Source organism: Pleurodeles waltl, chromosome 3_1 (genome assembly GCF_031143425.1).
Source record: "Pleurodeles waltl isolate 20211129_DDA chromosome 3_1, aPleWal1.hap1.20221129, whole genome shotgun sequence".
Classification (NCBI taxonomy): Eukaryota; Metazoa; Chordata; class Amphibia; order Caudata; family Salamandridae; genus Pleurodeles; species Pleurodeles waltl.
This window is the reverse complement of record NC_090440.1, coordinates 1,530,350,681-1,530,373,482: the sequence shown is the minus strand read 5'-3', so window position 1 is coordinate 1,530,373,482 and position 22,802 is coordinate 1,530,350,681. Positions and strand designations below refer to the sequence as shown.

General features: G+C 47.0%; 1 protein-coding gene across 2 annotated transcripts in view; it reads right to left on the bottom strand.

Moving 5' to 3' along the window:
- LAPTM5 (lysosomal protein transmembrane 5) overlaps nucleotides 1-22,802 on the bottom strand; it is a 123,855-nt gene that overhangs the window by 31,243 nt on the left and 69,810 nt on the right. For both annotated transcript variants that reach the window (XM_069225122.1, XM_069225123.1), the window contains exons 4-6: nucleotides 20,056-20,184; nucleotides 15,515-15,640; nucleotides 14,299-14,394 (exon numbers count right to left, since the gene is read on the bottom strand). In XM_069225122.1, the coding sequence (XP_069081223.1) occupies nucleotides 14,299-14,394; nucleotides 15,515-15,640; nucleotides 20,056-20,184 (351 nt within the window). The remainder of the gene's footprint in view (nucleotides 1-14,298; nucleotides 14,395-15,514; nucleotides 15,641-20,055; nucleotides 20,185-22,802) is intronic.

Here is a 22,802-nt window from a genome sequence, read left to right as displayed (position 1 = left end):
AACTGGTCTGACAACCATACACACAAATCTCACATTCAGTGAATACAGAAACACATACAGAATACTGTGTACTTTTACCACACAGTCAATAATCAAATCTGGCTCTCATACCCCTCAGAGCCATGTGGCAACACATTTTCATTGGCTGCCATTAGCTGCATTACAACACTTATTCTAAACAGACCGGAGCAACGGGGACACACACATTCCACTGGAGCCACAGCTCTAAGAGACATCAGCGCTAATACAAAGCATGTGCTATGCAAAAAACAACTGCATAGCATATTATTTTGAGGGCTTAAGAGTGCCTCTCCCGTGAAGTCATGTGTGCCTGTCGAAGACAGGAGCAGGTTGCGGGAATATTCTAGATTCTCTGAGACTGGTCCGTCATTAGCTCTATGACCTGGCCTTCTACTCGCACACTGCTGTGATTCATGCTGCTCTTGGTGCAGCATGGCCAGGTATGACCAAACAGCCCATATGCCAAGGAAAACCTCATTTGCAGCCCCTCGGTTCAATGCCAAGGTAAGGATGGCACTCGCAGTTCTGTCACTTTGGGAACCACAGTGTTCAGCCAACATCCCAACACGGTTACCTGAGCTCGCCCTTGTGCCCTACACAATCACACTGGCCACAGTGAGGAATCTGAAGCAGCCAAAAGCCTCAAAGGACCTTGGAAATGAAGGTCACTTTCGCTGTCTTCTACAGCACGGGGTTGCAGGAGGGAAGGGAGAGCCTCGTGCCTCTCTGCATCTGCCTGACTGACTGGCTGCACCTGGCGAGTGCACGAGCGCAGCGTTCTACGATGCGCACATCTGTAGCTGAGCATGACAGAGCACTGCCGGTGTGCGTAATCTCGAAACCAGCCTACGTGATATACGGATATATCAAGCGGCTGAGACTTTCGTTTTTTGTAATCTATATCCTCTCAAAACAGACCGCTTTTACTGACTTAAAGGAAAAGGAAAAACTATTATTATGGGGACTTCTAACCTCAGTTGCTTTCATGCAGAGAGAGCTCACAATTTCCAGCTGTAACCGCTAAAGAGTACTAATGGCGGCTCTCCCCTACTTGATTGTTTGTATAGATTTCTTGCACTGTCTATCATGCACGATGCAGTGTCATAACCATATATTGTTTTGTTTACTTTTTTCTATAAAAGTTTGATTTATTTATCACTTTTCATCAAGCACAGCCTACATCTGTTTGAAAATATGCATAGCCACGATAACAAACAAGCATTTGCAATGCAATGGGTCTCGCGTTTGCTCGAGTTGGAGCTATTAGCCTTGTAAATTCCTAACTGGACTTTTTTTGGGACATACATTGAAAATGAAAAGTAAAACAGTTGACATAAGCGAGCCAATTCAAAGCTCCACAGCCGCCATGAGCGCAAAAGAGACACACAAAAGGAAAAAGATGGCTCTCAGTCAAACGTATCAGCAAAAGTGCAATTATCCATGTAACAGGGTCAATGGCCAAGGTGGTAACAAAACTGCCCCAAGAAGGGACAAATGTAAACCATTTACCAATGATAGCAAAGGATTTTTGAAAGGCAAGACCAAGAATGAGTGATAGTCATGGTTGTACGGTGGGCGTGGTTAAAAGCCCAGTTAGATTACAACACGACAGAGCACTTGTGTGCTCAACCTAAAAAGGCACAACTCAGACAACATCAGTACAAGTTTCCTTTCTGCACAAAAATGGTACAAAACATGCAGTAATAGTGCAAACCATGCATAGTATTGTGAAGAACTGCAGCACAAAAAGCAGCAGTGTGAGCTTCACTCTCACATGAACTACCGCCACTCTAGCAGCCCAGGATGACTATCTGTCATACCCAGCCCTTCCTGTTTGTGGCTGTCTGGAGAAAATGCACAAATGTAGCTGTCACATAAACCCAAATGTGTATTCAGAGACAGGCTATTGGCACAGAATGATTAAAGTAAGAAAATGGCATCTTTCTAAAAGCGGCATTTTCAGAACTCCAATTTATCGCACTATACCAAAAGATGCATTTTTAAATTGTGAGTCCAGAGACACCAAACTCACTTTTTCCATCTTTTGCCAATTGGAAATTACACTTACAAGCGGATTCAAGGTAACCCCAACATTAGCCTATGGGAAAGATAGTCCTTGCAATAGTGAAAAACAAATGAAAGAGTTTTTCACTATCTGGACATGTTAAACTCAAAAGTACATGTCCAACTTTTACATGTACTGCACCCTATCCTTGGGGCTAACCAAGGCCTACCTTAGGGGTAATTTACATGTAATAAAATGGAAGATTTGGGTCTGGCAAGAGGTTACACTCTCCAGGCTGAGATGGCAGTTTAAACTGCACACACAGGCTCTGAGATGGCAGGCCTGAGACATGTTTGAAAGGCTATTCTAGCAGGGGCAGTTCCTTCGCAATGGTGAAGGAGAGTTGCCCCACTAGCTAAGAGCCAGCAGCTGAAAAATAAAACAATATTTTAATATTGTTTTATTTTTTAGCTGCTGGCCCAGCCAGCATGTGCAGGGAGTGGCGGGGCTGGGCCATGTGAGGGGGGAAGAGGAGGAGTGGAGTGAGTGCACTGAGTGCGCATGTCAGTTTGGCCGGCCGTCTTAGGCCAGCCAAACTAACATGCACACTTAGATTTCTCCAAACCTACTGTGTTGCACAGCCAGGTTGGAGAAACTGCACAGACTCCAATGCACTGTCTGAGCGGCAGATCAAACCCCTCATACCAATCCTGGCACTGCTCTCATGCTAGGCATAGTATGAGATCAGAACCAGAATTGCATGGGGAGCTTGTGCCGGTGTCCCAGGAACTGCTGGGATACCATCACTATTGGGAGAGGAGCGAGGCAGGCGGCGGCAGCAGGAACAGGTACTTTTTTATTATTATTATTATTTTATTTCATCCATCCCCGTCCCCCCCACTCCTCCTCTTGAGATTTGCAGCAGCCGCGGTTGCACTGTTGAGGGTGGCACAGCCAGTGCTGCAGGCCTACTAGTAGCATTTGACTTACAGGCCCTGAGCATACACAGCATACTTTACTAGGGACGTACTGGTAAACCAAATATGCCAGTCATGGAGAAGCCAATTGTTGGACCTGGCTTTTTGACAGGGACATCCCCAAACTTTTTGCCTCCTTCCTCCTATTTTTTCTGACCTGCTGTTGTTGGCTTTTGACCTCTGAGCACTTTACCACTGCTAACCAGTGCTAAAGTGCATATGCTCTCTGTGTAAATTGTACTATTGATTGGTTTATCCATGATTGACTATTTAATCTACCTGTAAGTCCCTATTAGAGTGCACTACATGTGCCTAGGGCCTGTAGATTAAATGCTACTAGTGGGCCTGCAGCACTGGTTGTGCCACCCACCTCAGTAGCCCCTTAACCTTGTCTCAGGCCTGCCATTGCAAGGCCTGTGTGTGCAGTTTCACTGCCACTTCGACTTGGCATTTAAAAGTACTTGCCAAGCCTAGAACTCCCCTTTTTCTACATATAAGTCATCCCTAATGTGTGCCCTAGGTATCCCCTAGAGCAGGGTGCTGTGTAGGTAAAAGGCAGGACATGTACCTGTGTAGTTATGTGTCCTGGTAGTGTAAAACTCCTAAATTCGTTTTTACACTACTGTGAGGCCTGCTCCCTTCATAGGCTAACATTGGGGCTGCCCTCATACACTGTTGAAGCGGCAGCTACTGATCTGAAAGGAGCAGGAAGGTCATATTTAGTATGGCCAGAATGGTAATACAAAATCCTGCTGACTGGTGAAGTCGGATTTAATATTACTATTCTAGAAATGCCACTTTTAGAAAGTGAGCATTTCTTTGCACTAAAATCTTGTTGTGCCCTTCAATCCACGTCTGGCTAGGTTTAGTTGACAGCTCCTTGTGCATTCACTCAGACACACCCCAAACACAGGGTACTCAGCCTCACTTGCATACATCTGCATTTTGAATGGGTCTTCCTGGGCTGGGAGGGTGGAGGGCCTGCCCTCACACAAAGGACTGCCACACCCCCTACTGGGACTCTGGCAGACAGGATTGAGCTGAAAGGGAACTGGGTGCATTTCTTAGAGACTCTTTGAAGTCACCCCCACTTCAAAGGCACAACTTAGTATAAAACAGGGCCTCTGCCCTACCTCATCAGACACTTGCTGGAGAAGAAACCTGAACCAGAAACTACATCCTGCCAAGAAGAACTGCCTGGCTGCTCAAAGGACTCACCTGTCTGCTTTCTCCAAAGGACTGCTGTCTTGCTGTTGCCCTGCTGCCTTGCTGAACTCTTGTCTGGCTGTGAAAGTGCTCTCCAACGGCTTGGATAGAGCTTGCCTCCTGTTCCTTGAAGTCTCAGGACCAAAAAGACTTCTTCCTTTCACGTGGACACTCCGTGCGCCGAAAATTTCGACGCACAGCTTGTTTCGCGGCGAGAAAAACGCCGCACACCGACGCTGATCAACGCGACGCCCTCGGGACGATCGAGACTTCGACGCACAACCTCGCAAGGACAAAGCCGCCCGACTTCCAAGGAGAAATCGACGCGACGCCTACCGTGAGTGCGAAACTTTGACGCACGGCCTCGCAAGGACAAACGCCGCCCGACTTCCAAGGAGAAATCGACGCGACGCCTGCCGTGAGACCAAAATTTCGACGCACGGCCTCGCAAGGACAACGCCGCCCGACTTCCAAGGAGAAATCGACGCGACGCCTACCGTGAGATCGAAACTTCGACGCGCAGCCCCGCAGAACGACGCGCAGCCGGAAAATAAGCAGGAGAACCCACGCACAGACCCGGGACATCTGGTAATCCTCGCGATCCACAAAAAGAGACTGTCTGCGCGCCGGAAAACGACGCCCGACTTCCCCGCGTGGAAAAGAACGACGCAAGTCTGTGTGTGCTGAGCGGAAAACGACGCACACACCCCTTTTTCCACGCATCTCTTCTCCTGTGGCCCTCTGAGGAGATTTCCCACCAGAAACCAGGTACTCTGTGCTTGAAAGACACTTTATTTCTTTTTAAAGACTTAAAGACTCTTAATATCACTTTTCAGTGATATCTTTACAAATTCGTATTGCAACTTTGATCGTTTTGACCTACAATTATCCAGATAAATATTCTATATTTTTCTAAACACTGTGTGGTGTATTTTTGTGGTGTTATACTATGGTGTTGTATGATTTATTGCACAAATGCTTTACACATTGCCTTCTAAGTTAAGCCTGACTGCTCGTGCCAAGCTACCGGAGGGTGAGCACAGGCTGATTTTGGATTGTGTGTGACTTACCCTGACTAGAGTGAGGGTTCTTGCTTGGACAGAGGGCAACCTATCTGCCAACCAAAAACCCCATTTCTAACATTGGTGATCAGCGGTGAGGATAGGACTTGTGTTTGTGCAGTGACATACAGTAGCTAAGTATTTCACTACCTACCCACAGTTGAAGGTCAACTTGATTTTTCATCTCTTTTGACTTTTGGTCTCTGATGTCCTCCTGGATATACTATTGATATTTTGGACTTTGGATTTTGGTTTTCGCTGGTAAGATCCTATCAGAATGGGATCGCTTACCTACTTATTCTTTTTGCCTACTGACCACCTCACTAAGGCTGACCTAAGGAAGCTTTGCAGAGAATGTGGCCTTCCTGTAGCAAAGAGATCTACTAAAGCACAGATGCTACATGCCTACATAGTCTGGGAGGAAGACAGATGGGCAGAGAGAGAGGCAGCAAGAAACCAAATGACTAAGTACCCCTCAGAGGAGGAGGAGGACGACTCAGATGAGGAAAGAGACCCAGTGAAAAAAGAATGGCTCATGGCTCAAGCACGGTGGATGGAAGAGCTAGATGAGTTTATTGAAAGGGCTGAGGCAGCAAGTCTCTTAGCCCTGGAAGAAGAAAAGATTGCAGCTCAAGAGCTGAGCTGTAAAGAGCTGAAACTGGAGGCCGGAAGGGCTGAGTCCAGTTCAGATGGTGGCAGCAAAAATCTTGCATCTAGTACTGCTGAAGAAGGGCACAAGCCCAGAGATGTGGTGCCCAACTTGAAGAAGGGAGTTGACACACCCCAGGCAGTTCAAGGGTATGAGGTAGTTCCCGTTATGCACAGGGTCCCTGAGAAGAATTGGGGAACTGGCACAGGGAGTCATATTCCTACTGGGGGGAGGGACACTTTACTGACTCTAGCAGAGAGTGACAGAGAAAAGGGTTCCCCCCTGGTGGACGTCCTGGATATAGAGTGTAGAGACATCCCAGAAGAGTTTGGGTTGAGTGTCAGGGACAGACAGAAACTGTCTCACCAGTCTCAAGAGGATGATGTAGAGTGCTTTTCCAAGGCTGAGTTACTAGGTGGTTGGGTGAAGGGTACTGTGGTTAATACATGTGAAGGGCAGAGTGATGTAATTGCTGGAGAGCATATGTCTGGTCCTTATTTTCCAGAGCTACGCCAACACCAGGTGGAGTGTGAGTTCTCTGACCCCAGGGAACTTACAGTGGAGGCAGACTTTTGGGTGAGTACCAGAGAGTCTGAAGAGGCATTTGGGGGTGCTCCTGAAGGGAGTGGTCTAGGTGGTTCCCGACCAAGTGAGGTGGGAGAGGATTGTAGTGTCCCAGGTAGGTCTCAGAGCCTAACCTGTACCGTAGGGCCACCTTTTGAGGGAAGCCCCGCAGTGTCAGAAGAACTTGGGGGGATGACTGTGGACAGCATCCCAACAGTTCTGGTGTCTGGCAGTACCACTCCTAGTGAAGGGGTGCAGAAGTCCAGACATAGGGTTGAGAGGGGGTGGCAGACCCCAGTGGAGGATCTTGAAAGTCAGGGGTCAGCTCTGAGAGCAGAGCCCCCCAGGAATGACCCAGGTGAGACCGTTTCTGGTTTGGGGGAAACCCAGACTCTGCCGGATGGGCAGAGGTCGGGAGACCTGCGCCAACCAGACTCTTGTGTGGCCCTTGGGGACGACGTGTCCCTTGTGGGGGGTGAGAGTGCCCCCCAGGAAGTCCTGGCATGCCAGGCAAAGATTCAACCTCAGGGTGGTGACTCTGGGTTGGATAGCCGGGTTCAGAGGTTAAACTTTGACCTGGTGGGGGGTAGATGTGCCCCCCAGAAAGTCCTGGAATGCCAGGCAATGGCTCAACCTCAGGGTGGTGACTCTGGGTTGGCTTACCAGGTGAAGAGGTCAAACTCTGACCTGGTGGGGGGTAGGTGTGCCCCCCAGAAAGTCCTGGCGTGCCAGGCAGTTGTCCAACCTCAGGGTGTCGACTCTGGGTTGGATGGCCAGGTTCAGAGGTTAAACTCTGACCTGGTGGGAGGTAGGTGTGCCTCCCAGAAAGTCCTGGGGTGCCAGGCAATTGCCCAACCTCAGGGTGGTGACTCTGGGTTGGCTAACCCGGTTCAGAGGTCAAACTCTGACCTGGTGGGGGGTAGGTGTGCCCCCCAGAAAGTCCTGGTATACCAGGCAATGGTTCAACCTCAGGGTGGTGACCCTGGGTTGGAGAACCAGGCTCAGAGGTTAAACTCTGACCTGGTGGGAGGTAGGTGTGCCTCCCTGAAAGTCCTGGCCTGCCAGGCAATGGTTCAACCTCAGGGTGGTGACTCTGGGTTGGATATCCAGGTTCAGAGGTTAACCTCTGACCTGGTGGGGGGTAGGTGTGCCCCCCAGAAAGCCCTGGTGTACCAGGCAGTTGTCCAACCTCAGGATGGTGACCCTAGGTTGGAGGACCAGGTTCAGAGGTTAAACTCTGACCTGGTGGAGGGTCAGTGTGCCCTCCAGGAAGTCCTGGCGTGCCAGGCGATTGTTCTACTTCAGGGTGGTAACTCTGAGTTGAATGGCCCAGTTCAGAGGTTAAACTCTGACCTGGTGGAGGGTCAGTGTGCCCTCCCGGAAGTCCTGGCGTGCCAGGCAATTGTTCAACCTCAGAGTGCTGACTCTGGGTTGGATACCCAGGTTCAGAGGTTAAACTCTGACCTGGTGGGAGGTAGGTGTGCCTCCCAAGAAGCCCTGCTGTGCCAGGCAATTGTCCAACCTCAGGGTGTTGACTCTGGGTTGGATGACCAGGTTCAGAGGTTAAACTCTGACCTGGTGGGGGGTAGGTGTGCCCCCCAGAAAGTCCTGGCGTGCCAGGCAATTGCCCAACCTCAGGGTGATGACCCTGGGTTGGGGAACCAGGCTCAGAGGTTAAACTCTGACCTGGTGGGAGGTAGGTGTGCCTCCCAGAAAGTCCTGGTGCGCCAGGCAATTGTTCAACTTCAGGGTGGTGACTCTGAGTTGAATGGTCAGGTGCAGAGGTTAAAATCTGACCTGGTGGAGGGTCAGTGTGCCCTCCAGGAAGTCCTGGTGTGCCAGGCAATTGTTCAACTTCAGGGTGGTGACTCTGAGTTGAATGGTCAGGTGCAGAGGTTAAACTCTGACCTGGTGGAGGGTCAGTGTGCCCTCCAGGAAGTCCTGGCGTGCCAGGCAATTGTTCAACTTCAGGGTGGTGACTCTGAGTTGAATGGGCAGGTGCAGAGGTTAAACTCTGACCTGGTGGGGGGTAGGTATGCCTCCCAGGAAGTCCTGGTTTGCCAGGCGGTGATCCAGTCTGAGGGTACAGACCCTGGGCTGGAAGACCAGGTTCAGGGTGTCCCCCCGGACCTGGAGGGAGGGGCTACTGATAACAGTGCCCCTACCATGTTGTCTTCTGAGGAGGCCACTCCTAGTTGGAGGGTGCTGGACCCCAGAAGGGAGGGCAGGGGGAGGGAAGCCTCACCCCGGGCCCTAGTCCAACCTGAAGGTACAGACCCCAGGTTGGAGGGCCAGTGGCAGGTTAACAGCCCTGCACTGGTGGAGGAATGGTACAGGGCGACTTCTGTAAGCCCCCTGGCCATGTTGAACTCTGGGGGTACCGCTCCAGGAGGGAGGGTACAAAGCCCCAGAGGGGAGGACCAGGTTCAGGCTGTCATCCCTGACCTGGTGGAAGGGAGAGTGGTTCAAGGGTGCCCAGCACCTGGGGCTACCGCCCCCCACTCTCCACAGCCACAGTGGTTGGAGAGCTTTGAGAGGCCTGGGGCCTGGCTCTCATCCCTGGCAGCTGTCAGTAATCACTATGGCTTGCTGTCCGGGTGGACAGAGTTATCCCTGGGGAGGGGACAAGTGTCACACCCCAGGGGTAGAGTGGGCAACACCACTATGTTGGTCATGGGGGTACTATCCTGCTCCTGGGATACATCTGTGAGCAAAGTAAGGTTAGGTGCTGCACAGATGGGATCCGCAGGAAAGGAGAAAGGTTCCCCATGGATGGGCTTAGTGGGCCCTGAGAGTATGGACAGAGGGATCCAATGGGAGTCAGGAAGGCGAAGAACTGGAGCATGCCCCTGCTGTTGTGGGCCTGGGTCCTTGTTCTGTCGCCTCAAACAGGGAAGTACATCAGGATAGTGATTGTTCTCCCCTGGCTTTAGGCTGGTGGGGGGTCATGTTGGACCTGGCTTTTTGACAGGGACATCCCCAAACTTTTTGCCTCCTTCCTCCTATTTTTTCTGACCTGCTGTTGTTGGCTTTTGACCTCTGAGCACTTTACCACTGCTAACCAGTGCTAAAGTGCATATGCTCTCTGTGTAAATTGTACTATTGATTGGTTTATCCATGATTGACTATTTAATCTACCTGTAAGTCCCTATTAGAGTGCACTACATGTGCCTAGGGCCTGTAGATTAAATGCTACTAGTGGGCCTGCAGCACTGGTTGTGCCACCCACCTCAGTAGCCCCTTAACCTTGTCTCAGGCCTGCCATTGCAAGGCCTGTGTGTGCAGTTTCACTGCCACTTCGACTTGGCATTTAAAAGTACTTGCCAAGCCTAGAACTCCCCTTTTTCTACATATAAGTCATCCCTAATGTGTGCCCTAGGTATCCCCTAGAGCAGGGTGCTGTGTAGGTAAAAGGCAGGACATGTACCTGTGTAGTTATGTGTCCTGGTAGTGTAAAACTCCTAAATTCGTTTTTACACTACTGTGAGGCCTGCTCCCTTCATAGGCTAACATTGGGGCTGCCCTCATACACTGTTGAAGCGGCAGCTACTGATCTGAAAGGAGCAGGAAGGTCATATTTAGTATGGCCAGAATGGTAATACAAAATCCTGCTGACTGGTGAAGTCGGATTTAATATTACTATTCTAGAAATGCCACTTTTAGAAAGTGAGCATTTCTTTGCACTAAAATCTTGTTGTGCCCTTCAATCCACGTCTGGCTAGGTTTAGTTGACAGCTCCTTGTGCATTCACTCAGACACACCCCAAACACAGGGTACTCAGCCTCACTTGCATACATCTGCATTTTGAATGGGTCTTCCTGGGCTGGGAGGGTGGAGGGCCTGCCCTCACACAAAGGACTGCCACACCCCCTACTGGGACTCTGGCAGACAGGATTGAGCTGAAAGGGAACTGGGTGCATTTCTTAGAGACTCTTTGAAGTCACCCCCACTTCAAAGGCACAACTTAGTATAAAACAGGGCCTCTGCCCTACCTCATCAGACACTTGCTGGAGAAGAAACCTGAACCAGAAACTACATCCTGCCAAGAAGAACTGCCTGGCTGCTCAAAGGACTCACCTGTCTGCTTTCTCCAAAGGACTGCTGTCTTGCTGTTGCCCTGCTGCCTTGCTGAACTCTTGTCTGGCTGTGAAAGTGCTCTCCAAGGGCTTGGATAGAGCTTGCCTCCTGTTCCTTGAAGTCTCAGGACCAAAAAGACTTCTTCCTTTCACGTGGACACTCCGTGCGCCGAAAATTTCAACGCACAGCTTGTTTCGCGGCGAGAAAAACGCCGCACACCGACGCTGATCAACGCGACGCACTCGGGACTATCGAGACTTCGACGCACAACCTCGCAAGGACAAAGCCGCCCGACTTCCAAGGAGAAATCGACGCGACGCCTACCGTGAGTGCGAAACTTTGACGCACGGCCTCGCAAGGACAAACGCCGCCCGACTTCCAAGGAGAAATCGACGCGACGCCTGCCGTGAGACCAAAATTTCGACGCACGGCCTCGCAAGGACAACGCCGCCCGACTTCCAAGGAGAAATCGACGCGACGCCTACCGTGAGATCGAAACTTCGACGCGCAGCCCCGCAGAACGACGCGCAGCCGGAAAATAAGCAGGAGAACCCACGCACAGACCCGGGACATCTGGTAATCCTCGCGATCCACAAAAAGAGACTGTCTGCGCGCCGGAAAACGACGCCCGACTTCCCCGCGTGGAAAAGAACGACGCAAGTCTGTGTGTGCTGAGCGGAAAACGACGCACACACCCCTTTTTCCACGCATCTCTTCTCCTGTGGCCCTCTGAGGAGATTTCCCACCAGAAACCAGGTACTCTGTGCTTGAAAGACACTTTATTGCTTTTTAAAGACTTAAAGACTCTTAATATCACTTTTCAGTGATATCTTTACAAATTCGTATTGCAACTTTGATCGTTTTGACCTACAATTATCCAGATAAATATTCTATATTTTTCTAAACACTGTGTGGTGTATTTTTGTGGTGTTATACTATGGTGTTGTATGATTTATTGCACAAATGCTTTACACATTGCCTTCTAAGTTAAGCCTGACTGCTCGTGCCAAGCTACCGGAGGGTGAGCACAGGCTGATTTTGGATTGTGTGTGACTTACCCTGACTAGAGTGAGGGTTCTTGCTTGGACAGAGGGCAACCTATCTGCCAACCAAAAACCCCATTTCTAACACCAATGTTACCATTTTCTAGACACACAGCACATACACTTTAGCACTGGTCAGCAGTGAAAAAGTGCACAGACTCCTAAACACAGCAAAAACGAAGTTCAGCACACAGTCAAACCAGGAGGGCAGAAAGCAAAAGTTAGGGGAACCCAGGCCAAAAGGTGCCAGGTCTAACACACTGATGACAACATCTAGAGCGGTTGTCCCCTCTGGTATGTGGGCTATCTTCCTACCATTGAGAGTTCGATTGTGTACCTATAATGAGAAGTGAAACGCCTGTGCCTTGCCCTGCATTGTCACTAGACACCTTTTCTTGTTTCCCAGCAGGCATCTGAATCTACAGCCTAGCTCTCATGACTGCCTACCACCATCAGCAAAGCACAGCAGCATGACAACACCCACAGCAAACGTTGTCCTATGAATCTAGGCTCACCAGATATTCAGTAGATGTCGCAGCTAATGAGAGCTCACCTCACTCTGGTAGATGTCCCTGCTATTGCCTGTCCATCTCACTTCATGGCTGCAAATGCTGGCATTCCATTTTCCCATGCCTGGCAGCTCTGCATTCCATTCGTCCCTGACAAAAATGTATTGAAGGATGGATGAACTCCGCAGGAGTTTAGGACTGTAAGGTCTCTTAGTTCTGCCTGCCCTTTCTTCACTCAAAATTATGGTGTCATCTCCAGCATCCCCCTACTCACCGAGTTATGTTTCTTCTGAACTAGTGTCCCAGGGAATTGTGTCTTTAGTTAAAGTTCTTTTCGCTTCCACGCCTGCTGAGAGCAGGTTCCATTTATTAGTTCTCTCAGCTAGTATTAGCTATAATGTATCTCACACTACTCATGCACAGCAGTCCCATATGGAAAGTCGATGGAATGAACACAATGGTGCATTACTCAGTGTATAAAGTGTACACGGTTCTTCTTGTGCTGAGCTGTGTTAAACCAAAAATAGGGTGTCGAGACCAATCCCTACTGAGCACTCTTTTGATGGCTTATTCTCAGAATCAGAAACCAGAAGAAGCCATCACGTAAGTGACATGCTTAAAGGCAGGGGTAGGATGATCATTAACACCATTAGAATTATTTCTCCTTGGGTTGAGTACACCTGTGGTTCTAGGTTGCTTCGCTGTAAGTGTTCATATTTCCCTTTATCAGCATCTTCAAGGGTGAAACTTTTTCCTTTAACCTGTATTGGCACTTTCTGTGGGGTAAATCTGTCCTCTCAGCGACTGTGTATACAAGCATTTGCCACTCACAGGAACCTCTACGCATCTGCACATGACTGCTAGAGGGACATATCACAGGCAGACCTTGTATTCCCCTTGCTTGGAGGTCGACCCTGGCTGACTGTGGTTGGGGAAAGATGGTTAGAGGGGAAGAAGGCAGACAAAGAGGGTGAAGTGGAGGAACAGGAGGAGAAAGAGAAGATCCAGTTTGTTGAGGAGGTTACCAGGAGGAGGAGAATTGGGCAGAGGAGGCGTATGATGAGATGGATCAGAAACAGGTGGAGGACGGGGAGAAGAATGAGAATTAGGACCACCCAGAAGAATAGGGACATCCGAAACAGAACAACCAGGAAGACCAAGATCAGGACCTGGAGAATCACAACCAAGAGGACCAGAAGGACTAGAACCAGAAGGCTCATAAAGGAACCTGAGGAGGACAAAACGCAAAAGGACTGGGGCCAGCAGGACAAATACCATGATAACCAGGACTAGGAGGACTAAGACCAGGAGGAGCTAGACCAGGAGGACCAGGGCATGGAATATCAGGAAAAGTGGGAATTGGAAAAGGAGAACAGGACCAAGACAAAGGAGAACCAGGAAGACAAGGAGAACCAGGGCCAGAAGGATCAGGATAAAGGGAAGGAATTCCAGGAGGAGCAGGAGGACCTGATGGAGAATATTCATGACAAAGACCATATCAGAATGACAAAAAAACAGAAGAACCAAGATGCAGGACAAGCAGGAGGTGAAAGAGACCCATAAGAATGAAGAGGAGGTCAGGGAGGAAAAGGAGGAGGACCAGAAGGAGGAGGAAGAGGAGGTGAACTAGGAGAAGACAGAGGACCATGGTCAGCATGAAAGCCAAGATTACTGAACATGGACCACAAGCAGGTGCAAAACTAGGGCCACCAGAATGACCAAGATGACTGGACTAAAAGGATCAAGAAGGCTATTAGGGCCACAACCAGGGTTTCCAGGGGCAGAACCAAACCCATCATGACTAGGACCACCAGAAGTGCAAATATCAGTTGGGTTCAATACCAAAAGGACCTGGACCAGAGGGACTAATGAGTAATGAGAGGAATAAGAAGAGAAAACGGTGGACCATGAGGAGAAGAGACAACTGGAGAATCAGGAACACCGGGGGTGGGGTGAGATCCAGAATCAAGACGGAGAAGCATAAGAGCACCAAGAGCACCAGGTCAATCAGGAGAGCCAGTAGGACTAGAGGAAGATTGACCCTAAGTGATTCTATGGCACATGTATTATGACACAACTTTATTCACATAGGTAATACTCCTATTTGTTTTCTACCTATTATTGTTATACCACATCCGCTTTAGAGACTCCCATCGTTTTCAGCCCACTTAAAGTACTAACATTACCTTTATGACAAGGACAGTGAGGAAGATAATGCTGATGCAGGTTAACATTTTGATTGACCTCTGCGGCAAAAGGGCTTGCTTTCTTGGGAAGTAGTTCTGAAAAAGAAAACAAAGTAAACCTTTTGTCTATCTGAAATGTGCTTTTGGGGCCCCTAGAAAAAAGGCATACATACAAATTGGGGTGATCACAGGCTGAACCTTGTCAGATTTACTCACAAAATCCTGTTTAAATGTTATATCGAAGCAGTGTCTTTTGGACAGATAATCGAATAATCTACTGTGTAAGACTGTAGACCAGTGGCAGCTCCTCCGCTAAGGCAGAGTAGCATTGCCCCACTGCTTTATGCAGTAGACGAAAGGGAAAAATAAAATGATAATAACGTAATGGTATTATTTTTTTATTTTTCCTCGGAGCAGGATTGGGGCGGGGCTGGGCTGGAGTAGGGCTATGTGCACATAAGTGTGCATGACGATTTGGCCGGCCGTGTTGGGCCAGCCAAACAGTCATGCGCACTTTGCATTTCTCCACCCGGCTGTATTGAACAGCTGGGAGGAGAAAGTGCACAGGGCCCTACTCCCTGTTTGAGCGCCGAAGCAGGGTGCTCAGACCAATCACAACGCTGCTGTCATACTGTTGACAGCAGCGTCGTTACTGGAGGGGAGTCTGGAAGCCTTGTTCTTCCAGGAGTCCGAGGAGGAAGAAGAGACGGCACTGTCTCTCCCAACATAAAGGTACATTTTTTACATTTTCTTTTCAATACCCATAGGCCGCGACACACCTGTTGACAAGTGGCCACCACTTTTGTAGACTGTGCATGGTTTGTGGTGTTGAAAGGTGCTTAGATTTCTTCTTCCAAATTCTGTTCCTCTGCCCTCTCCCAAATCATCGACCCACCTCTCTGTTTCTCCTTCAGCACTTCTATGAGGCGTAATCTGAAGCACTATACAAATACTCAAAATAACATTCACATCTTTGGAACCAATCACCCATGGCAACCTTTGAAGCAACTGAGAAACCTGAACATTTGACGATCATAAATAATGCCATGGCACCAAAAGCAAGTTTATTTTGCAATATGGGCAAAATAACCATAAACAAAACATTCACACGAATAAGAATGTGAAGCTTTGTTATGCAAGTCAAGGAGAGGTCCTTCATTGTTTCTTCTATGACACTCATGGTGAGATATGTCAATCAGCTGTGCAAATAACCTACCATGTGCTTCATACACCGGAGGTTGAGGTACGCTGGGATTTCCATGTAGGAGCTGCACAGGCTTAAGAGGCTGAGGGTGAAGTCCACTATCTCCATGGCTGTGAAAGAGTCTTGTGAGGGTGGACCCTGTTAAAGAAACAAAAGAAATATCATCATTTGATTGAGCTTGGGTTAGCTGGGTCATGTGCTGGGCGCCACATCCTCTGTGACGTTCTGCTAACGTTGAACATGCCCTTCAATTCAATAATTGCCCTTGCCCTGTGTGCAGGGCAGTGAGGCATAGACCATGGCATAACCTCTTGCTCAAAGTCTGGTTGGAAGGCACTAAATCATTCATGTATTTATATATTTATTTATTTCAGAGTTTCCATAACGCCTACTAGACCCAAGTGCAGCAGAGTGCTTTACAATGCAACAGTGAAAGTTACACAGAACACAATAAACATGAGCACATAAAGAAAAGCAATAGAGACTAACAAAATGGCTCTCACAAAAAAACTAGTGTAATTATTAGATTTATACATGATTCAGATAGGGATGTGGAGCAGGGTCAGGGTTAGCAGACTACCGTGGGAGGCCTGAGGAGATATTGCTTCCCCTGTGGGTAAGGTGTAGGGGGTAGAAGCTTGGATCAATGGAAAATCAGGCTCTTGGAGGAATCCAGCATTCGAGGAGCAATTTGAGTAGATCAAATATGCGGGGTGGGGGTATATTCAGCTCTGCGAAGAAGTGAAGAGGGTAATTCAGAAGGTATTTCTGAATGAAGAGGACTTTCAGATTTCTTTAAAAAAGATTCAAACATGGGGTTCGTCTGGATCTCCGGGGAATGAAGTTCTACGTTTTAAGAGTGATCTCTTAGAAGGAGCAGGAGATGGTTTATTTCTTAAATCTCGGTGGTTCTAGCATGCGAAAGAATATCCAAAAGGCCTTATTGTGCTCATTTTCATTCAAAATTATCTCATTGATGTTAATTGTGGAAATCCAGAATGACTGATTCTATTCATTACTCGAGACCCGTCTGTAAAACCATAAGAAAGGTAATACTAAATACCTTATTCTTGTTTTTAAGCAAAATTGTTGATATATGTATAGATACAGCCAAGGAAAGTGCCATACATAAAGAATGCAAAAGTGAAGAGGAGTCACTTTTATGCGGCTCTCTCGCGGCAGTGCCAGCTGTATTATAATGTAAACTGCTCTTTTCTGCTTACGTCTTCCAACTTGTTATATGTAAAGGCAATAGTAAATATGTCCGCTTCTTCCACTGCACTCCAGATTCCACCCGTGAGGCATTTTTTCTGCTTGGCCCCACACCATAGTAACGTTGAAAATGGCATAATTGTATTGTCCTCAAAGCAGGACTGTATTCAGCGGCTATTCTCACCATCACCTGTGGTAAATCACTGCTCTATTCTACATGATCTCACTGGGCTACTATCACAACAAATATCAAATTTAAACTTGCATACAAAGTCATACTTCTGCCTTGCAGTGCTGCTTTCCATCTCTGGTAGCCGAAGAGGCCCCACAAGCAAACATTACCCACAATTTGTGGTTCTAAAATTCAAAACAATTCTTGTCCACGAGCAAACCTTCCCTGGAGCAGCTAACAATACCCGGAACTCTGTTTCTCCAGTCCTTTCGGAAAGACTTAAGAACCCATCTTTTTCATCTAATCAGAACTAACGCCACTTTGTATGTGATGATCAAAACGCTTTTCTGTGACAATACATATTCTACCATGTCCTTCCATGTTTTGGCCTACAATATTTCACTCTGATGCCAAATGTTTTTTGCTTCACCTGTTGTACTTCACTCTGGTTAACTTGATCTCTGATATTTTTATGTATTGTGGAATGGACTAACATAAAAAGTAAAAGAAAAAGAAAGTTGGATTCAGATTGAAACAAGCTTTGTGTTAGGGTATAATGAAATCAAATACCTTGTGTTAGAAAACAGACCTTAATAATCAGTGGACTGGGAACCCAAAGTAGCCCTGGCAATTTTGCCAGACCAGACCCCCCCCCCCAAGAGGGGCAGGGACTGCGAGTGTGAAGCACAGCTTTTTTTGTTACTGAAGGCCGATATTGCAGCACTGCTGCCACACCAGCCCCAAGTAACAAACCGGCCCCCACCGCTATGTGGCAGGACTGAGTAAATTATGTGACAAGAAAAAGCAAATTATGCAGCTTATTGCAGCACATTTTGTATTAGTGTTAATTATTTTATCATTTTGATACTTTTTAATCACTGTCTGGGCCTTGGTTGCACCTCAATGATACCAAATTAATATCCAAATACAGCAATGAGCAACAGAAAGGTGACCAATCAACTTTTGCAAAAGGGCCTTCCACTGCGGGGCAACACGTCACTGCCCTTTTAGTAACTTTAGAACCATTCCAGCTAGAAACATTTTTTTGTTTGCAATCTGCAGATTACGCAGCAGATGATGGAGTATGTGGCAAATGCTGCAAATTTATATGTATTTGAAAAACACTGTGGTCGCACATTCGCATAATTCCAGTGGCCCTGACTATAGGGCAATCAGGCAGTGTACAACAGGTTGGTCTGACAGGTCAGTGTGTGGGACAGATTTTTGGTTGTTTGTCAGCCTGTTTTATGCTCTGCTAGTCTGGTTTTTACTGTCGATTTCCCTGATATTAAAACAAACATTGCCTGTAGAAAGCACAAATCCATGCAGTTTTTCACACCTTGAAAAACGCCTATACATAGTGTTTTTACAAGATGAAAACTGTCACAATTTGCAAACGTGGGGCATTTTTTAGCTATTTAATTCACTCATAGGGCCACTTTTACGTTTGTGCCCAGGCCTATTTTCTGTCTCAGTCCAACCATGTCTATTGCTGGGTTAATGATAGAAAGAACGGAATAAGGAAGAATATTGCACTTTCTAAGTGAATGCCAAGGACAGTCAGAAGACATATTCTGCTCTGTAGACCCCACACCATATCCCCTGCACGACCAATGCATGAGGTTTCTAGCTGCTGCCTGGCAAAATGTCACAGGTGCCCATGACACTAAAAACGTAGCCAAGGTTTATCAATATTTACTCAACAATGGAGCTGTGCGTAACTCTGCGTTGTATGAACGTCAACAAATTTGTGTAGTGACACTTTTACTGTGTATTGCATGCCGATGAGGTCATGCTCACACTACAAATGCCTTGTTTGTACAATGCTAAACACAATTTAGTGTTGCTCTCTGGTGCAAAAGTGAGCAAATGGTGTCTTGGTTCAGTTTTCTACTCAATGCATACCCTTGAGTGCAAACCTTAACTGAAAGAAAAATTTGAAGGATAAATGGTGTAAGCCCACAAATTACATACCGAAATAGTATGTGAAGTATCTTCTGCTCATTGCTTGTGGCTATTTTCGTTTGTCCTTAGTATTTCACACAAATGCATGTCATGCTTCTTTGTGTGACTTTAGCTAATTTGGCTTAGGGCCTTATTACGAGTCTGGCAGTCAGTTGACCTCCAGACTGGCAGTGGCGATCCAACCACTACATTACGAGGTTGACGGGCAGATACGCCAATCTACCGCTGTCCCCTCCAGGGTCTCCGATGGGATAACTGAGGTGCAGGTTGTAATCAGCCACCTCGACAGCAGTCTCTTCACCACCAGTCTGGCGGTCGGCTTTACTCAGGACCTTAGAGTGCAATCCTCAGGGGGTTTGTGCTGTTCCATGGCACTCACTTTACATATATTATCGGTTATTGCACTACGTAAGAGTGTGGTTTCAGTGCTTTTACAGTACAAAAATTGTTTCATGCAAAAGATGATTAACGGTTTCATTCATTCTCCTCTGTATCAGGTAGCATCATTTACATTGCACAAGCTCCCGCGTCACGTTAAGTGAGTCTTAGCTCAGGTGCTTATACACTAACCACAACTCAAATTAATATCTGAGCAAATAAAGTGCTGGATTATTGTGATGAAATATTAAACTAAGAGATTGTCAGGAGGAAACAGAAAGTTTCTCTGGGATATCAGGAAAAACAGACCAAATTTAGAAAAAATCAGCTGTACCTTAGTGAGCTCGGAAGGATTAAAAATAAAATCACCCCTGCTATGATATCTCATTGCCCTTACTGCAGTAACATCACACTGGGAACTTTGTTTACAGCAGTGACAGCACACTGGGAGCTCCAAAGCGACTTCACAAGTGGCATGACACTGCTATATGTCTTAAATGTAATCGAATTATACTGGTGGCTGCTCAGTCTAATCACATCATAGAGAAAATAGCTCTCCGTGCAGTGACATCACAATGGAACCTGTTGCTAATGCATTGGTATCACACTGGTAGCTTCTCTTGCACACTTGCAGATATCCTGATTGACACCTACTGGAGAAACAGCACATACATTTTCCCCTAGTACAGTGGCATCACATTGGTTTCTGCCCTTAAAGTAGTGATATCACATGGGTAGCTCCTCCCACCGCAAGGGTTACCACGATATGAGGCTGTGCCACCTGATAACATGGGTGGTTCAGATACAAACAATTAGTGGTTCTTACCAATTCTTGCAGTGTATTCAACTGTTGATAGGCCGGGAGCTGTATGTAGGTACTGCAGATGGTGAGGCTGTAGAGGAGGAAGTCCAGGACTTGTAGAGCAACAAACGGAAGCAGGAATTTCTCCATGTTCTACAAAAGTGCAAAGTATAATGGTTTTAGAGCTTCTTTGGAGTCCTTTATTTGCAGAAATATTTAAAAGATGTATAAACTGTAGATTATCACAACATTGAAGGCAAATCTAAAGTCAATAAATCTGCAATCACCACATCAATGGCCTTACATCGCAGGGGTTGTAGTCTGGAATATCGGGTTAGGAATATTGCGCTACCAGAACACAGTAGCCAAAATATTGACGACCGAAATATCAAGGAGGTAAGTATAAATACATAAGTATAGATGTGTATATCTGTGGTCTTTCTATAGTGCAAACCTAACCAAAATCTATATATACATTTATACCCACACACACAAGTGCGCGCACGTACACACATATACCCTCTTCAGTTGTAGGTGTTTTCGGTTTCTATCACCACTGCCCGTGTGTGTGGCACTTTTCTCTCCCTTTAATTCATCCAGTCTATCCAAGTTTGTAACTATAATCGATGATTTAAGTGATGCATAACTTATCCTCTTAATAACCTAGTAAGTAAATCCCCCATCATTGAATGGGACTCCCATACCATATCCTGAAGGTAGAGACCCCGCTGGAGTGTCATAATCATGCTTAGAGCTAGCCTTTCTTACCTTATCACACTGGGTCTGGCCAGGAATCAGTGAAACGGCTGGCCTGGCCCATTGCACATTACAAATCTTTTTTTCAATTTTATTAATTTATCTGAAACACTAATTGTGGATTTTAAAACCAGGAGGATTTAACAATTGGTTAAATCCCCCATCAGATACCGTTTCCCCAAAATAAAGGTTAATTTATCCTGCACGCAGAGTTGGCCATGCACTGGACTCCATCGTTTTCACAAATGCAAATGTCAAAGTGGTTTTGTAAATCTGCATTGTCTTGTCTCAGTACCCGTGAGAACGAGTTACTGACAGATACTCTTAGCGAGACTATGCTGCTCGTTCTTCTTTAGCTCCAACAAGTGCTTGCTGTGATCAATGAAGCTTTTTTTGTTCATGTCAGCTTCTGAAGTGTTGCTCTCCGTTTGTTGCCTCCTGGGAAATAACAGCTTCTTAGCACTAGCAGTAGAAAGAATGCTTCGGCGCACTTGACAGCACCACTGCCCTGCCGCCATCTTTAAAACTATCCTAAAAACCCCACTTAAAAACTATACTGAAACCCCCAACTGCTGCCTCTTGGTTTCTAACTGCCGCCTCTCTATCCTGCAGCTACGTCCTTACAAAATGGAATCACAATGTTAATATCGCTGCTGAAACTACCTCGCTAGGCTTCGGCAATTTTCATCCAATTTCAAATGCATCCCATCCAGCCAAACTCCTGTGGAAACGGCCATGGAAAGCCTGCAAGTCATCATAGAAATCCACCCACTGATAAACCCTTGAGAGGATACCCACTTGTTCGATCTCAGAGGACATAGCCGTAGAACAGAAATGGGTGGCAGTGATGTCAGGGCCATTACAGTTTTGGATCTGTTGGTATCATTCAACACCATCAGCCGTGTCATATCACTCAGCTGCCTTTCCGACTTTGGTATCAGGGACATGGAGAGCCGTTGGTGTCTCATTCTTGGCAGGAAGGGTACAATGTGATTCCCTCAGCCCTTGATCTCCTGGCCTCAGCCCCTCATCTATGGTTTCGCATAAGGTTCAGCCCCACCCCTATTTCTTTTAAGCATCTAGGTGCAATCTCTGGCCAGGCTTATTCAAACTTTTGGCCACACTTTTATAACTATGTGGATGACATGCAGGGAAGGGGTCAATTCCAGGTAGACAGGAGACTGTGCAAGAACTATTTCAAGTTTCACTCCAATACAATAAATGTCCTAGTCTTTGGCTCTCAAATCACGCGATTTGGAAGTTTTTAATGGTATTTGCTGAACCCAGCTCTCTGTGGTGACCCTGATGGTATCGTAAACTACAGCTTAATGTGTCTACTTCAGGTAGATGCAGGAAGCAACCAATGGTAAGTTCACGTCACAAATGTATTCACGTATATAGCCTTCCTATGTACTCTGACAGCAGTTGTGGTTCTGTGATACAAAGGCTGCACTTCACTGATGGGCTGTATATGGGTAGCCCTCAATATGCCACAAACCACTTGTGGTGGGTCAGTGTGCAGAAACAAAATTGACTTTTACCTGTATCCCACATATCACACATTCCCCCTCCACTAAGGTCCTTACATTGGCTCCTGGTCAACAAAAATCTTTCCGTTTAAGACACTAGGCAAAGCAAATCATGATTTCCAGGAATTTGACACCAAAAAAATGTAACCTGCATGACCTCGAACATTGGCTTATGATGGTACCTAGAACCGGGGAGCAGATGCCATGTCTTCATAATACTTGCTGCAAACTGATGGAACAGCTACTTGTCTAAATTGTGCCAACTGTGACAATGTGTTGTTATGCAAAACCAGACTTATCATATTCACTCCGTGGGGTAGCCTATCCTTCATAATTCTGTACTCACTATCTACCCCCAGTGGCGGCCGGCAGTTTTGGGAGGGAGGGGGGCGAGCGGGAAGCACACTCACACTTTCACACACACACACACACACACACATTCACGCACAACCATTAGCAGCAGTCATCAACATTCAAACATACACG